The sequence below is a fragment of the Carex rostrata genome, chromosome 1, assembly GCF_964058835.1.
Source record: "Carex rostrata chromosome 1, lpCarRost1.2, whole genome shotgun sequence".
Taxonomy (NCBI): Eukaryota; Viridiplantae; Streptophyta; class Magnoliopsida; order Poales; family Cyperaceae; genus Carex; species Carex rostrata.
The window spans coordinates 15,026,093-15,045,092 of NC_135918.1; the positions used below are offsets into that span (position 1 = coordinate 15,026,093).

Below are 19,000 nucleotides of genomic sequence, written 5' to 3' on the forward strand. Positions count from 1 at the left end.
CACGAAATGACACACCGAGCTCACCTCACCTCATCTCATCTTCTCTCCTGATTTTTGATTTTCTTTTATTCTTTCTGTCAAAAGGACGTGATTGGCTCCTCTATCTCTCTTCGGCATTTAATGCCATTGCTACTCTCCATGTTTCTCTTACAATCGGACCCCACACCTCATTTTAACCCCTCTACCATTTATTTGTCTCTCTGACAGGATGGCCCAACACCCTCTCTCTCTTCCTTTCTTTTATACTGGCGCAGCCCTCAATCTCTCTCGCCCTCTCTCTGCCTCACGGACCCCACTATAAATACCTCTCTCGTTGGCCGCTGTTTTCCCTTGTCAGAGAACCCGTACGGGCGACGATTCTCACTCAGTCACCCTTGCAATTTCGTCGCTGTGTCCCGAAACAATGTACTTACCAAGATTTTGAAGGCTGTGCGTGGCATATTGTCCTGGCAGCCAAAAGTAAAGCGACTAATTTAATTGAATTATGTTAGATCGAACAGTAGTGTTATTCTGTTTCCAGTGCTTAGGTCTGTCTTGTTTAATTTTTAAAATTTAAATTGAGCCCATTTATTTTGGTAGAGATTATGAAGCAATTGCAGATCGGGGCCCATTTGCAAGGGGAAGTGTCAATCTCTACCAGAGAGCTCCACATCTTTACCTCTGGTTCAATAGGTAAATTAAACACTAACCCTAAATTCAACACTGGTACTAATTTGAGTTTTATATTGAAATTAACTGTCTAAGGTGAAATATGGAGCGTGTGTAGATGATTTTTGGTTGGTTGTAAATGTACCTTTTGGAACTAGTGAATTTTGAAGAATTTGATTTTTCTGTATATACTTTAACTGGTAAGTTCATAAATTATATTAAGCTCCCAAGGCTGATTCATATTTGCTGATAATCTCAAGACAAACATGATTAGATCTGGTAAACCGTAAATGATTGTTTTCTGTATAATTTCGGCCAATTTAAGTTGTGATGTTGAACTAGGGCCCATCTAAGTCTAATTTCAGTTTTTTTTTTTTGGTGGATTATTACACACATAGAAGAGGCAATAATAGCCTTTTAAAATTGTTTGCTGATTCATGCCTGGATTGAAATTCAAAACCTCAAAATTGTCAATCTCCTACGTATTCTACTCTCTCTGTTTTCTCAGAAAATGAAAAGTAATCTCCTTACTAAGGCGACTGTCAAATTCCACAAATAAACAAAGAATCTTCAACAAATTCTGTCAAATCTCCTTCTAACTAACAGACATAAAATAACTCGCAATGCCAGGCCTGTAGCAAACACCAAACACCTTTTCTCAGCCGATCAGATCAAGCAATTCTAACCTCAGCCTGATTCAGATCATAACCTGAGAGGAACGCGTTTGCTGGCTTTTAAATAGATGAAGGTAGCAAATAGGGAGACTGAGTTAATATTCAAATTGTGCTATATCTTTCGCAGATAGACCAATTGATAAGAAGGCAAAAGGATATTGAACCAGCTCAATTTGAGAGTTTTTTGTAGGTTTTGATTTGGGTGGAATTGTGAGATTGCAACCTGATGTCATTCGTGTTATGGATGGAAATGGTAGCGATTACATGCTGGAATTTGTTTGAAATTTCTTGCATGGAGGTAATTACAGATGTGTGAAAGTCTTCTTCATTTCATCAAAAATTCAAAGGTTGTGAAGAATGAACATAAACAGAAATAGACAACTAGGTAAGCTAAACCTGAGAACGAGAACCACCATAGCAAAAGATTATAATCAATTTATACAGCTAGCTGGTCTAGGATAACATGTTACCAAAGAAAAATGCTACAAACTCAATTCAATGTAACAAAAAGGGAAATAAAAGAATAATGATAAACAAACAAAATGAAAGTCCAGAAACAAAAGCAACTGGAAAAAAAAGAAAAAAAAAATAGCAATCCATGTGATAGAAAAACAAAGAAAGCTACCAAATAGGTATGGTAATACTGTGCATTTAGAATGTTCTTGGTTCTTGTTTGAGCAGCCAAGAAGAGTCTGAAAATGGAGCAGGAGCCGACTTGGTGGAATTTTGTGCTATGCCACTTGAAGTAGCATCAGAGGAGGTATAAAGTTGCATATTAGGATCCAATGGAATAAGATACACCGGCATCGGCATTTTTGCAGGAAGGATTGGCAAATTAGCTTGAAAGTGTAAAACACTCATGGCCTGCCTAATAGATGGGCGTGAGGACTTTTCCGGGTGTGCACACCATAAACCAACAATCATTATACACTCGACTTCTTCTTTTATGAAATCACCATTTAAACTTGAATCGACGGCCTCCATAAGTGCATTTTGCCCGTACAAATCCCAAACCCATTCAACTAAACTCACCTTCCTTCGATCCTGTTGAGGCATTATGGGCCTCCTTCCACATGCAATTTCCAACAAGACAACTCCAAAACTGAAAACATCGGAATGCGTGCTTGGATTTGCCGTGCCAAGGACACATTCTGGTGCTATATAACCCTTGGTGCCAGCAGCAACCGTTTCTACTTCTTGATTGTGATCAATAAGTCTAGCAAGGCCGAAATCACCAAGCTTAGCATTGAATGAGGAATCTAACATTATGTTGCTTGGCTTTATATCTCTATGCACAACACATTGTTCCCACTCTTCATGGAGGTATAGAAGAGCATAGCCTAGCCCTAGTGCTATATTGTGCCTAATTGGCCAACTAAGAAGAATTTCTTTGTTATACAGGTGTTTATCTAGGCTTCCATTATGCATCAATTCATAAACCAACAAAAATTCACCATGATCATGGCACCAACCAATTAGTTGAACAAGATTTCGATGCCTTAGTTGGCTTATAATCTTGACCTCCGATATATACTCTTTCTTCCCTTGCTTTGAATCTTTTGACACCCTCTTAACAGCAACATGAATGTTTTCATCCTTTAAAGTACCTCTATAGACTGATCCAAACCCACCCTCTCCAAGTTTCTCGTTCTCCCCGAAACCATTTGTTGCATCAACCAGTTCACTGTATGGGAACCTCTTGGGTCCTCTCCCCTTTTCAAATTCTTCATCAATTGATTCATCACCAATCACCTCAATTTCTCTGATTTTCTTGATTGAACTCTTTTTTCTGAGATGATATATAAACATCCCTACTAAAAGAAATATGATAAATGTGCACACGGCTATTCCAACTATGAACGGCACATTTATTGTGTTTTTATTTTTTATAAATGGGGCTTTGGGTGATGGGGCTTCTGATGGAGCTAAATTGGGGGAAATTTTCTTCATTTCTAAGGTTGAGTTAAAGGACCACCAGAATATCTGGTGCGCTTCAAAAGCTGCTCCGGTGGCTGCTGAGAAGCCTACGGATGCATTTGGTGGAAGGTTCCTTATATCAACATTTGCATTGAGGTTGAATTGGGTTGTCAAGTTATTTTCATGCCAAAGGGAAAGACTCAATAGTTTTAGCCAACTGTTATACTCAATCTGTGCAGTCATCCTTGTACCAACAAAAAGGTACTTTGGAATGAGCTGGTAAGAAGTTGATTGAATCATGTTTACATCAATACCAATGTGGCAAACAGATCGATCTGTTGAATTTGGATCTATAATCGTATTCAAGAAGGTATCAAACTCAACTGCGACTACCTGATTAGCCGATGCATTCATGCCGGTAGTGGAATTGAAAAGGCCAAGATATTTGCCAGCAGATTGTGGAGGAATTTGAGATGGATAGGAAGATAGGAAGAAAGCTAAGCCATCCCCAAAGTTAGTTTGTGTAGTATTTTGTATGAGAAAAGAGAACCGGGTTGTAAAGTTGGTTACCTCTCCGGTATCTTGATCCCACAAGGGCACCGGCTGATTGTACGTTGCTCTTCCGGTGCTGTTCTGCTGGTTCGAGGTTCTGGACTCCATGGTCAAGCTGATTTTTTCCTGATTATCATAGAATGCATCAGGTTCCAACTTGATATGTTCATTGACAGTTTTCGGGTCTGAGAAATTGAAGTTGAATGAAACCGACCCACAATGAGGTACAATAAGAAATAAATAAAATGTAGATAAGTATAAGAGTTGGATTGGTCTTGAGCACAAGTCAGGTACCACCATTTTGCTTATTAAAATTTGGGGTGTGGAGGCATTTGCAACGGGAGCCAAGGTAGAAAGCTAGGTAGGTGAGTGTAGATTGGGGGAGAACCATTGGTGCCAGAGGAAGAGATGAGGCACAATTATTGGTGCTAATTAAAAATTCCAAGTGTATTGAGCCGCCATTGACCCCCAGTCAACAACTGTATACCCATCACTGAAGAAATATAAAATAAAGTTAGAAATATATGTGAGCATGTGGCTTTAATATGTAGATGGTGGGAATGACATTTTGAATCCTAACAAGTTCTGACCGCTTTGGTTTTTTTTAATATCCAAAATTAAATACAAAATAACAGAAATATCCAAAATTAAATACAAAATAACAGAAATATCCAATTCACTTGAATATTTTTAAAAATGCCCAGGTTTATCAAATTTTCAACAGTCGAGAAAAGAATAGGGATACCGAAAGTTTGAATAGCCATTTTTTTCGTGTGAAATCTATAAAAGTGTTGTTTCTCTTTCCTCTCACTCACAATTCACTCAAACCAATTATAAGAGAAAAACAAAAGAAGACGAAGAGGAGGTGATCTCAGAAATGAAAGAGCAAATTTTGAGATGATTTTTTTGGTAATTTAAAAAAAAAAATTGAATATTTTTAATTAATTTTTTTGTAACCTAATTATTTAAATTAGTCACTTTATATATGTTTACTATTTACTAAAATGTAATTTGTTTGCTATGATCATGTTTGTTTCGCTACACTGGGGGAAAGTTTTTGATTGATATATTCGGATTTTGTTACTCTAAAGATCCACAGTTAAATCATTAATAATTAGGGATGAAACCTCAAAAACTAAGAATCTCTACAGTCTCAATGGTACCGGATTGAATTTGATCCGACTAAAATTAATCTGAACCGTCCATTTTCTAAAATTGTAATTCAGTTATCGGGTGATACAGACTCGAAAACTTAAGGGCTTAGGGGCAAAAAAAGAAAAAATTGTGTAATAAAAGGTAGCTTCTTCCATCTGCCTAGAGCCTGAACAATATAACTTTAGTGTAATGAACAACAAATACTATTATTTAGCGCTTCATCATGGTGGCCTCATGAACAAAGATACAGAAAATCAACAACACAAAAGAGAATGTTGGTGCTGTCGCATTGATTGGGCGAGAACCTATGGGACCACATGGCAGTCACACTAGCACACGCTCATATGCTGTCACACCCCAGATTTTTACCATCCAGAGCGTGATTATATAAATATCTTCACATTTTTTCTTGGTCCGTCAACCTACGTCGCCAACAGAAATGAAAACAAAATAACAAAACGGAGTCAGCTACAAAGCTCAGTAACCGGTTATTTAACGACGCGCTTCTCTATAATTGGCTTAATTTAACAACCATTCAAATAGGCCGGATTAATCCACACAAATTCACATCAAATTATGCACGCATATTTCATCGGCAATAGCACGTCGGTCTAGGTTATCCGTAAAACAAGTCACATCATATTTACACATGTGTAATCCCTGTCACAGGCGATTCCCACATTCTCATAACACAATTCCTTTAATCCGCCAACTCACTGGGAAATCCATCCAACAATGAGAGGCTACAATCACATATCAAATTCCAACCTCAGACCCGCTATCCCGTTAAATATGCCATCATAATTCAACATGCAATACCAATATTCAAATCAACCATACAAAACGAAAACACAGTTATAGAGAAGTCCGGTTACCTTATTGTGAGATCTCCAGAATTCAAGTCAGATTGCAACTAAACAGTTCATAATCACTATGACGTAGTCGGAATTCAAATCGAACATGGATAATCAAAACTTGAACATGATGTTTAATCTGATTTCTTTCTTTCTTTTTCATAGTTGTTTTTACTCGGATATCATTTAGAGAGAGAAAGGAATGTGTCTCAGATATAAAATGGAGAGAGAAAGAATTGATATATTTTTATCTATATATATAGCGAAAGGGTAAACTGAAACGGTGCTTTAATTAATTGGAGATGTACATTTATTAGGAATTATAAACGACATATATAACAAAACTGCTCCGAAACAATAGATTTAAGATAGTTATTAAATAAAAATTGTTATCGCATCAATAGGTAGAAAGAAGCAGAGGTTTGCGCCTCTTTAATTATTATTATTTTTCTAAATGAACGGTTATATAATAAGAAACTTGTTGAAATAATGGTTTCAATAGATATTATAATTTTCATATTAGTCTTTTAACTTAACAAAATATTATAGAAAGATATTTTAAATGTCCTAGTTCGGTTGAATATGTTTTTAAATAATTTCTATGTCATATTTATATTTTACAAAATGTTACTCAAAAGACTTATGATCTTTATTATATTATTATATTACGAAAAAGTTTTATAAGTATAAATAGTAATGATTCAAATTTTCAGGATATTACATATGCGCCTCAATTTTCGTTACTGTGTTGTATATTAAATTCCCATAAGATCCCAGTGTAAATTCATCAAAATTCCAGAGAAATTAATTGGGTGAAAAAAAAAGAAATTCCAAGAAAAAAATACACATTAAATTCATAGACCGGGTGTACTATATACCACAGCGTTAAACGAGTAAGAAAGACTAATTCCATGGACCGTAAGCCTTGCTTTTTTTTTGCAATGGAGACTATTAATGATCCTGATTCATCTCTAATCTTTTTCTCAACTCCTACTAATTTTTCATCATTCATCTGTAACTTTTATCAATTGCATGCAATTGGGAGGGGGGGCTGTAAAAATGAAAAATCAAACCAAAACAAAGTATTTACCAAAAGTAAAGTAACTAATATAATTGAATTATGTTAGATCAAACAGTAGTGTTACTCTGTTTCCAGTGCTTAGGTCTGTCTTGTTTAATATTTAAAATTTAAATTGAGCACATTTCTTTTGGTAGAGATTATGAAGCAAGTGCAGATCAGCTGATCAGGCCCATTTGCCAGGGTCCGGATCCCCTAAAGTAACCCACCTTTTGGGATTTGGATCTGGACCGTCCGATTGAAATCCGTCACTCAATATTGTCTTGGAGTTTGGATTCGGTGCTTGGGATGTGTGTGCTCCACTTCGGATGGATTGTCACGGATTCAAATTGGATGGTCCCGATTTAAAACCCAAAAATTGGGTTACTTCACTGGATCTGAATTCCATTTACCAGGGGTAGTGCCAATTTCAAACCAACTGTGAGTTTCCATGGAGCTCCACATCTTTACCTCTGGTTCAATAGGTAAATTAAACAATGGTACTAATTTGAGGTTTATATTGAAATTAACTGGCTAAGGTGAAGTATGAAGCGAGTATCTATTGACGATTTTTTGTTTGTACATGTACCTTTTGGAGCTGAATTATTTGAAGACCTTGATATAATATTTCTGTTTAAATTCTTAACTGGTAAGTTAATAAATCATATTAAGCCCCTAAAGCTGATTGATATTAGCTGATAATCCCAATACCGACAATGATTGGGTCAAGTAATTGAATGCTTTCAGTATAATTTCGGCCATTTTAAGTTGTGATGTTGAACTAGGGCCCATCTAGGATTTTTTTTTTTTTTTTTTTTTTTTTGTGGATTATTACACACATAGAAGAGGCCAGAATGGCCTTTAAAATTGCTTGCTGATTTGTGCTTGGATTGAATTCAAAACCTCAAAATTGTCAATCTCCTACTTATTCTACTCTCTCTGTTTTCTCAGAAAATGAAAAGTAATCTCCTTACTAAGGAGACTGTCAAATTCCACAAATAAACAAAGAATCTTCAACAAATTCTGTCAAATCTCCTTCTATCTAACAGGAGTAAAATAACTCGCAATGCCAGGCATGTGGCAAACACCAAACACCTTTTTTTAGCCGATCAGATCAAGCAATTCTAACCTCAGCCTGATTCAGATCATAACCTGAGAGGAACCCGTTTGCTGGCTTTTAAATAGATGAAGGTACCAAATAGGGAGGCTGAGTTAAAGTTTATAATCGGAAACTTAAGTTGACAAATTGTGCTATATCTTTCGCAGATAGACTTGATGAGAAGGGAAAAGGAAATTGGACCCGTTCAATTTGAGAGTTTTTCGGATTTGATTTGCTAGAAATGGCGATATTGCAACTTGGTGCCGTACGTGTGATGGATGGAAATGCTAGCAATCACATGCAGACATGCTGGCATTTGTGTGTAATTTCATGCATGGATATGAAAAATGGATGTATACAGAAATAGACAATTAGTTAAAGCTCATCCTGATTTGCATGACATTTGAATTTTGAACTTTGTAGCAAACGAGAACCACCATAGCAAAATATTATAAGCAAATTATAGAGCAAGCTAGTTTAGCGTAACATGTTACCGGAGAAAAATGCTACCAAAACAGGAAATAAAAGCATAACACAATACACATTAGGAAAATAAATTCCAGAAACAAAAGCATCAGAAAAAAAAAAGTACAAGGGCAATACATGCAATAGAAAAACAAAGAAAGCTACCAAATAGGAATCATTGCAGTAATATGCATTCAAAAGCACTAAAGAAAAGAAAACAGAAGAAACTAAGTTTACGAATTTATTGTTTAGAATGTTCTCGGTTCTTGTTTCAGCAGCCAGGAAGAGTCTGAAGATGGAGCAGGAGCCGACTTGGTGGAATTTTGTGCTATGCCACTTGAAGTAGTCCCAGAGGAGGTACAAAGTTGCATATTAGGATCCAATGGAATAAGATACACCGGCATTGGCATTTTTGCAGGAAGGATTGGCAAATTAGCTTGAAAGTGCAAAACACTCATGGCCTGCCTAATAGATGGGCGTGAGTTTTTTTCCGTGTGTGCACACCATAAACCAACAATCATCATGCACTCTATTTCTCTGTTTTCGAACTCACCATTTAAACTTGAATCAATAGCCTCCATATGTGCATTCTGCCCGTACAAATCCCAAACCCATTCAACTAAACTCACCTTACTTTCATCCTGCTGAGGCATTATGGGCCTCCTTCCACATGCAATCTCCAACAGGACAACTCCAAAACTGAAAACATCAGAATGGGTGCTTGGATTTGCGCTGCCAAGGACACATTCTGGTGCAATATAGCCCCTGGTGCCAGCAGCAACTGTTTCTACTTCTTGGTTGTGATCAATAAGTCTAGCAAGGCCCAAATCACCGAGTTTAGCATTGAACGAGGTATCTAACATTATGTTGCTTGGCTTGATATCTCTATGCACAACACATTGCTCCCACTCCTCATGGAGGTATAGAAGAGAAGAACCTAGCCCTAGTGCTATATTGTGCCTAATTGACCAAGTTAAAAGAGTTTCTTCGCTATACAGGTGTTTGTCAAGGCTTCCATTACGCATCAATTCATAAACCAACAAAAAGTCTCCATGATCATGGCACCAACCAATTAGTTGAACAAGATTTCGATGCCTTAGTTGGCTTATAATTTAGACCTCGGATATATACTCTTTCTTTCCTTGCTTTGAATCTTTTGACACCCTCTTAACAGCAATATGAATGTTTTCATCCTTTAAAATACCCCTGTAGACTGATCCAAACCCACCTTCTCCAAGTTTCTCGTTCTCCCCGAAGCCATTTGTTGCATCAACCAGTTCACTGTATGGGAACCTCTTGGGTCCTCTCCCCTTTTCAAATTCGTAATCAATTGATTCATCATCAATCACTTCAATTTCTCGGATTTTCTTGATTGAACTCCTTTTTCTGAGATGATATATGAAGATCCCTACTACAATAAACATAATAAATGTGCCCACTGCTTGAGTTAAAAGACCACCAGAAAATCTGATGTGTTTCAATGTATGATCCAGTGGCTGCTGAGAAGCCTACAGATGCATTTGCTGGCTGGTTCCTTAAATCAACAGTTGCATTGATGCTGAAATTGATTCTCGAGTTGGCTTCATGCCAAAGGGAAAGAATCAAAAGTTTTTGCCAACTGTTATACTCAATATGTGCGGTCATCCTTGTACCAACAAAAAGGTAGTTTGGAATGATCTGGTAAGAAGTTGAGTTAATGGTGTTTACATCAATACCAATGTGGCAGTCAGTTGGATCTGTTGAATTTGGATCTAGACCCGGATTGGAGTAGGTATCAAACTCGACTGCGACTACCTGATTAGCCAATGCATTCTTGTCGGTAGCGATATTGAAAAGGGCGAGGTCCCATCCAGTACTATTTGGAGGAATTTGAGATGGATAGGAAGATAGGAAAAAAGCTAAGCCATCCCCAGAGTCAGATGTAATATTTTGTATAAGAAAAGAGAACTGGGTTGTAAAGTTCGTTACCTCTCCGGTATCTTTATCCCACAAGGGCACCGGTTGATTGTAGGTTGCTCTTCCTTTGCTGTAATAAATCCCAGTCAAGTCAATTTTTTGCTGATTGTAGGATGCATCACCCTGGAAGTAGATATGTTCATTCACAAGATTGGTGATGGGTTCTGAGAAATTGAAGTTGAAAGAAACCGATCCACTGTGGGGTACAAGAAGAAACAAATAAATGGAAGATAAGTACAAGATATGGATTGGTCTTGAGAAGTCAGGTATCACCATTTTGCTCATTAAAATCTGTAAAGCTTTGTGAGTGTTGTTTTGGGCGGCTTTTGCAACCGGAGCTAAGGTAGATATCTAAAGAGTGTAGCTTGGGAGAGGTACAATTATTGGTGCTAATTAATGAAAATCCTAGTCAACAACTATATTTTGCTTCAGTGAAGTAATACGTACATAATTAAGATACTACATTCAATTTCATTTGTCAACTTAGCAAGTTAGTAGTGGATATTAGTCAAGTCCATGAAATTTCAAGTTGTGACCTTGAATATTGTAAGGTCAATGGATCCCACGAATTGACCTTATTTTTTATTGGGCTGGGCTAGCTAGAGATCACCAACGGTTAAGTGCGCTAGAGATCACCAATATTAATCCATTTCTGAAGTAACTCAAGTTTGAGTTTAAATCTGAGCCGTCCGATCAAAATCTGCACAAATATTAAAAGGGTCGCATGTATTTTAACTTGGACTGAATTGATTTGAATTTTGATCGGACGGTCCGGATCCAAACTCCAAATTTGAGTTACATGGAATCAGGACCCTCAATTTGATAGGTTAATTGAATTAAAGTTAGTATCATATTTAGGCAAAAATTCAATTAAAACATGCATGTTAAAAGGCTAGGGCTGAAAACGGATCTGGAAAATCTGATCCAAATATGCTCTATATCTGGTTCAGATCCGAATTCGGATAAACGAATCAACAGATTCGGATAATTTGCGGATCCGGATATGAATAATTATTGATTATCAACTAAAGACCTAGATTCGGATATGAATTCGGTTGCTCAGGTATAACGGATATATTCGAATCCGATTGCTCAAGTATAAACGGATCAGATATCCACATGTATCCGGATGAAATTTTCACGGATTCAAACTCACTACCCTTTTCCCCTTTCTAATCTGTCGAACAGCTTATCCTTTGAAGGGCTATTATCTAGCAGCGAGTCTTACTACGTCTCGTGTGGAACTAAATGCAAACTGATATCCAAACAGATTGTTGTAGTGCTATTTGCAAATTTCTTCTGGGCCTAAATGGGCTTTGTAAATTATCGTGCGCTTTGGATTTTAGCAGCAAAAACTCATGATGATATTCATTTAATTATAAGAGTACCCATATTAGTTCTTTTTTTTTTTTTGGAACATTGTCACATAAATTTAATAATGTTACTCCATCCCATATTTGATTATTCATTTATATTTATATTTGAATTTTCTTTATTAGTATTTGTATCTTAAATTTTATATGACTTAATTATCTGATTATTATTCGTTTTGTATCCATATTCGAATTCGTATTCATAGATTATCAGCTCCGTATCCATATCCTTATCCGTTTAAGACAAGTTTGATTTTAAATTTTGACATATGTTTATTACGTATTCCTGATTCGTAAGGCAGTTACAGATTTAGTATCAACATTATCTGCTCCGAATTCGCTCTGTTTTCACTCCTTTAAAAGGCAGATCTTAATAAACGGAATCAAATATGTACAAAAATGTGAGCTTTAATTTGTGTGTGTGGTGTAGGGGTGATGAGGGGAGAATCATTGGTGCGAGAGGAAAGGTGTGGTAAGAGAACAGCTTGGGTTCGATGGCCATTGGACTCAAAGTGATTCCAATGGGTTCGTTCACCATCGGATCTGCTTTAGAATTTGCGCTCGCACTTTTGCGTATGCTTTAAAATTTGTGCGCACGAATTCTAAAATAGATTCGATGGTGATCGAACTCATTAAAACCACTTTGGGTACAATGACCATCAAACCCAAGCTGAAGTCGAGGCACAATTATTGGTGCTACTGCATGAATCTTCCAAAGATAATGGCTCCCAGTCAAAGACTGCATTTCCCTTCAACAAGACAAAACTTTGCACTAAAAAAAAAATAAATAAATAAAACAAGACAGAACTTTCTTACTTTATCCAAAATTTGTGCTTCATTTTTTTTTTAATGGCTAGACACTAACGACAACTAATATTACCAAGACATTTGCAAAATATATTAAATATTATACTATTTAACTCCTAAAAATAAGACGAGCATTTAGGTACGAAATTACCCCTCTTCAAAATAGAACAATATGTGTATATTAGAATCAGTCTTTAATCTTGTGACAAATTTTTTTTTTGAAATTCGAATGGAAATTTTTTTGTGGTAAAGATAATGCTCTATGTATATTAAAATCAGTCTTTGATCTTGTGGTAAAGATAATGTTCTTTGTATGATAGGCTTTAGGTTCGAAATCCGGGTGAATTTTTTTTTTTTTTTGTGAATATTAATAATTAGGTGGCTTGACCTCTAACTTCTTCAAAAGTGAGTGTTTTATTTCACACTCATATTTTGCAATTTTAAAAACGTCGATCCGAACCGTTCAAGTTGATCTCCATATTAAATTGTGTTTGGAAACCAAATTTTACATTTTTTGAAAATATTTTACTATTTCTTTAGAATTTTTTAAAATCACTGTTTTTGATGGTTCAGAAGTTTCTGAAAAACAGCAATTTTAAAAAATTATAAAGAAATAGTAAAAAATTTCCAAAAAATTTACAATTTGGTCTCCAAATATAATTTAATATGGAGATCAACTTGAACAATTTGGATCGACGTTTTGAACTTTGAAATTGAAGATATAAATGTAAAGTAAAATAATCGCTTTATTTCGCGAAGCACCGTAGTCCAACTCTATATATATATATGTCTAAATATAATTAGGATCGTAACATGTTTCGAGCTTTCGGCAATTAATAAAAATATAGGGGGTTAGGGGGGCAACAAAAAAAATTGTCTAATCAAAAGTAGCTCCTGCCATCTGCCTAGAGCCTCAACAATATTAACTTTCAGTGTAATGATCAACAATCACTCGTATTTAGCGCTTCATCATGGTGGCCACGTGAACAAAGATACAGAAAATCAGAAACTCAAAACAAACGTTGGTGAGAACTTGTGGGACCACAGATAATACTGCGTGACTTTTTGGAAATCTCATATTTTGCGTGATCTTTTGGAAATCTCAACCGTTGCAATAAGTTCTGCGCGAATCTCAAAGCTCAAATAATACTGCTCCCGTACGTCACCCCGAGTAGACACCGGACACGTCGGTCACGCAAAATATGAGATATCTCAGAGGATACGCACTCAGGGCTCAGGCACACGGGCATACGGGATTACTCGCCACGATTTTCTGCAGCAGGATTTCTATGAAATACAACAGATTGTCAATGCATCGCTTCTCTTTTAGTCTTTTCTTCGTTACTCCTTTGTATATGAAATTCTATTACAGAAGATCCCCCAAAAAGGAATAGTATAAATGTTAAATCCCTGGACCGATTCCATGCATCGTGAACCTTGCTTTCTTTTTCCAGTGCTTAGGTCTGTCTTGTTTTATTTTGAAAAATTAAATTGAGCACCAATTTTTTTTTGGGAGAGATTTTAAAGCAATTGCAGATAAGGCCTATTTGCCAGGGGTTGTGCCAATCTCTAACCAACAGTGAGTTTCCATGGAGCTCAACACTTTTTACCTCTGGTTTAATAGATAAATTAAACCCGGATAGAGAGCAGATCAAGACTGGTACTACTTTGAGGTTTATTTTCAAATTAACTGTAAGAGCAAAGTGATTCTTTAGTTGCTAAGCTTGTACCTACATACAATAGCATTTTCAAATTAACTGTTTAAGGGAAGTATGGGGCAAGTATATATGATTTTTTTGGGTGGTTGTATATGTTCCTTTTGGGTGGTTATATATTATTTTTAGATTAACTGGTACTAATTTGAAGGCTTTGATATTTCTGTATATACTCTTGACTGGTAAGTTTATAAATTATATTAAGCCCCTAAGGCTGATTTTTTCGGGTGGTTATATATGATTTTCATATGAGGAGGGTTCAAATGCCTCCATTTTTAAAAACTTTAATAACTCAAAATTTAAATCTTAAAATTCAAAATAAAACCGCTGGATATGAACTATATCATTTTATCTATGCACATGTAAAAAATTATGGCATTTCAACTTTATTTTGATTGTCATCTTGAGCTTGTAAAAATATATATAAATATGGATAATTTCTAGACGTTGATTTTTCAACTTATTAATTCATATAAAAGCAAAATCAAAATGTGATAATTTTTTATGAGCACATAGAGAAAATAACATAGATTACATCTAACGGCTTTATTTTCACGTTTAAGTTTTAAACTTTGAGTTATTTAAGTTTTTAAAAATGGAGGCATGATGGAGGCACAAAAAATGGAGGCATTTGAACCCTCCTCTTTTCATATTAACTGGTACTAATTTGTAGACATTGATATTTCTGTATATACTCTTGACTGTTTTGTCAGAAAAATATAATCTCACTGTTTTGTCAGAAAAATAAAAATAAAAAATCTCCTTACTGAGGTGACTGTCAAATTCCACAAATAAACAAAGAATCTTCAATACATTCTGTCAAATCCCCTTCCAACTAACAGGCGTAAAAAACTCGCAATGCCAGGCCTGATTCAGATCAGATCAAGCAAACACCAAACACCTCTTCTCATCTGATCAGATCAAGCAATCCTAAACTCAGCCTGATTCAGATCACAACCTGAGAGTAACCGTTTTTCTGGTTTTTAGATAGATGAAGGTACCAAATAGAATAGCTGAGTTAAAGTTCAAATTGTGCTATATATTTCGCTGATAGACCAATTGATGGAAAGGCAAAGGATATTCAACCAGCTCAATTTGAGAGTTTTTTTGTGGGTTTTGCTTGCAACCTGGTGTCATACATGTTATGGATGGAAATGGTAGCGATCACCTGCTGGAATTTGTGTGAAATTTCATGCAGGGAGGTAATTACAAATGTGTGAAAGTCTTCTTCATTTCATCAAAAATTCAAAGGTTGTGTAGAATGAACATAAACAGAAATAGACAATTAGGTAAGCAGCCTAATTTGCATGACATTTGAACCTTGTAGCAAATGAGAACCACCATAGCAAAATATTATAAGCAATTTATACAGCTAGCTGGTTAATTAGCATAACATGTCATCGGAGAAAAATGCTACTAACACATTTCAGCATACTAAAAAAGGAAATGAAAGAATAATGATACACAAAACACAGAGGAAAAAAAAAACTCCCAAATAGGTATTGTAATACTGTGCATTTAAAAGCACTAAAGAAAAAAAAAACAGAGGATTTTTTTTTTTAGTTTGCAAATTTATTGTTTAGAATGTTCTTGTTTCTTGGTTGAGCAGCCAGGAAGAGTCTGAAAATGGAGCAGGAGCCGATTGAGTGGAATTTGTTGCTATGCCACTTGAAGTAGCCTCAGAGTAGGTATAAAGTTGCATATTAGGATCAAAGGAAGTAATATAAACCGGCATCGGCATTTTTGGAGGAAGAATTGGCAAATTAGATTGAAAGTGCAAAACACTCATGGCCTGCCTAATAGATGGGCGTGAGGATTTTTCCGGGTGTGCACACCATAAACCAACAATCATCAGGCACTCTACTTCTCTGTTTTCTAACTCACTATTTAATCTTGGATCAACGGCCTCCATAAGTGCTTTCGTACCGTACAAATCCCAAACCCATTTAACTAAACTCACCTTCCTTTTATCCTGTTGAGGCATTATGGGCCTCCTTCCACATGCGATTTCCAATAAGACGACTCCAAAACTAAAAACATCGGAATGCGTGCTTGCATTTGCCATGCCAAGGTAACATTCTGGTGCTATGTAACCAGTGGTGCCAGCCGCAACTGTTTCTAATTCTTGGTTGTGATCAATAAGTCTAGCAAGTCCAAAGTCACCAAGCTTAGCATTGAATGTAGAATCTAACATTATGTTGCTTGGCTTGATATCTCTATGCACAATACATTGTTCCCACTCCTCATGGAGGTATAGAAGAGCAGAACCTAGCCCTAGTGCTATATTGTGCCTAATTGGCCAAGTTAGAAGAGTTTCTTTGCTATACAGGTGTTTGTCAAGGCTTCCCTTATGCATCAATTCATAAACCAACAAAAATTCTCCATGATCATGGCACCAACCAATTAGTTGAACAAGATTTCGATGCCTTAGTTGGCTTATAATCCTGACCTCTGACATATACTCCTTTTTCCCTTGCTTTGAATCTTTTGACACCCTCTTAACAGCAACATGAATGTTTTCATCCTTTAAAATACCCCTGTAGACTGATCCAAACCCACCTTCTCCAAGTTTCTCGTTCTCCCCAAAACCATTTGTTGCATCAACCAATTCACTGTGCGGGAACCTCTTTGGTCCTCTCCCCTTTTCAAATTCGTAATCAATTGATTCATCACCAATCACCTCAATTTCTCCGATTTTCTTGATTGACCTCCTTTTTCTGAGATAATATATGAAGATCCCTACTACAATAAACATAATAAATGTGCCCACGACTATTCCAACTATGACCAACTTATTTCTCGTCTTTTTATTTTTTCTAACCAATGGGGCTTCTGATGGAGCTAAATTGGGGGAAATTTGCTTCATTTCTAAGGTTGAGTTGAAAGACCACCAGAATATCTGGTGTGTTTCAATGTTTGCTCCAGTGGCTGCTGAGAAGCCTACAGATGCATTTGCTGGCTGGTTCCTTAAATCAACAGTTGCATTGATGCTGAAATTGATTGTCGAGTTGGGCTCATGCCAAAGGGAAAGACTCAAAAGTTTTTGCCAACTGTTATAATCAATATGTGCGGTCATCCTTGTACCAACAAAAAGGTAGTTTGGAATGATCTTGTAAGAAGTTGATTTAATAACGTTTACATCAATACCAATGTGGCAGTCAGTTGGATCTGTTGAATTTGGGTCATACATCGAATTCCGGAAGGTATCAAACTCGACTGCAACTACCTGATTAGCCGATGCATTCATGTTGGTAGCGGTATTGAAAAGGGCAAGGGCCCCTCCATTACTATGCGGAGGAATTTGAGATGGATAGGAAGATAGGAAGAAAGTAAAGCCATCCCCAGAGTAAGATGTAGTATTTTGTATAACAAAAGAGAACCGGGTTGTAAAGTTCGTTACCTCTCCGGTATCTTTATCCCACAAGGGTACCGGTTGATAGTAGGTTGCTCTTCCTTTGCTGTTCCCAATGTTCTCAGTCAAGTCAATTTTTTGCTGATTGTAGGATGCATCACCTTGGAAGTTGATATGTTCATTCACAAGATTGGTGATTGGTTCTGAGAAATTGAAGTTGAAAGAAATCGAAGCACCATGAGGTACAATAAGAAGTAAATAAATTGAAGATAAGTACAAGAGATGGATTGGTCTTGAGCACAAGTCAGATACCACCATTTTGCCAAGGTAGAAAGCTAGGTGAGTGTAGATTGGGGGAGAATAATTGGTGTCAGAGAGAAAGAGGTTAGGTACAATTGTTGATGCTAATTAAAAATTACAAAGGTATTGATCCGCCTTTGACCCACAGTCAACGACTGTGCATACCCTTCTAATTCGTACAAACATTATTAAAATGAAGTTAGAAATACATATTCAAGTGTGATGATATGGACTTTTGTTGATCATGTGACTTCAACGTAGATGTTTGGCTGTTTGGCTGTTTGGCATTTAAATGTGACAATTACCAACCACCTACCGGAGTGGATGTCACTATGTCAGTGATGAATAAAAGCACATTACTCTCAGCCCTTTAATCAATGGCTTAATATTAGCTTCTTTGGAATACTTTTGGAACTTAGTTATATATAAGATTTGGTTAATATGTTGCTTGCTTGGTTGTTTTGCTAAGATTTCTCTCTGGCTGAACTGGTACCTGTAATTATGTTATTTCAGTAATGGAACGGCCTTCATGCCTCTTTTAAAAATAAATAAGATTCGAACATTGAAAGAGTGAAAATGGTACAATTTTTTTGAACGGTAAGAGATAATTCTTATTTATTATATTGTTGTAATTCTATAGAGTAATATATTAATTGTATGTTTATGAGAAGGGTTAAAATGCACCATTGGTTTTGTGCTCCAACCATATCCCACATCTCTATCTCTATTTACAAAGTTCAAATAGTTGATCCGAACCGTTCATCTTGTTCTACATATTAAATGTTCTTAGAGACCAAATTTTATATTTTTTTGGAATTGTTTTACTATTTATTTAGATAGGTACAAAATCACTGCATCTGGACCATCCAAAAACAGTGATTTTGTACCTATCTAAATAAATAGTAAAAAAATTCAAAAAAATATAAAATTTTGTCTCTAAGCACATTTTAATATGTAGAACAAGATGAACGGTTCGGATCGACTATTTGAACTTTGTAAACGGAGATAGAGATGTGGGGTATGATTGGGGCACAAAACCAATGGTGCATTTTAACCCTACTCTTTATAATATATAA

At 36.1% G+C, this 19,000-nt stretch overlaps 1 protein-coding gene and 1 pseudogene across 1 annotated transcript; both read right to left on the reverse strand.

Moving 5' to 3' along the window:
• Positions 1-1,737: 1,737 nt before the first annotated feature.
• On the reverse strand, positions 1,738-17,945 carry LOC144565031 (uncharacterized). Its single transcript, XM_078314690.1, has 4 exons — positions 15,855-17,945; positions 12,416-12,499; positions 10,129-10,500; positions 1,738-4,148 (listed from the first exon to the last, which is right to left on the reverse strand). Exons 1-4 carry the CDS (start codon positions 17,940-17,942, stop codon positions 1,974-1,976), a joined length of 4,719 nt encoding a protein of 1,572 aa, XP_078170816.1. The 5' UTR covers positions 17,943-17,945; the 3' UTR covers positions 1,738-1,973.
• Positions 8,564-10,492, reverse strand: LOC144560408 (L-type lectin-domain containing receptor kinase IX.1 pseudogene; annotated as a pseudogene).
• Positions 17,946-19,000: the final 1,055 nt, after the last annotated feature.

Excerpts from the sequence above, each read along its gene's own strand:
- LOC144565031 (XM_078314690.1), bottom strand. The coding sequence starts at position 17,942 with ATGGTGGTATCTGACTTGTGCTCAAGACCAATCCATCTCTTGTACTTA. Across the intron at positions 12,500-15,854 it reads ACCAAGAAACAAGAACATTC|GGAAATGCAGTCTTTGACTG; the intron begins TAAACAATAAAT and ends GTCTTGTTGAAG. Across the intron at positions 4,149-10,128 it reads ACTGCCACATTGGTATTGAT|CTTTCTACCTTGGCTCCCGT; the intron begins GTAAACACCATT and ends TCACCTACCTAG.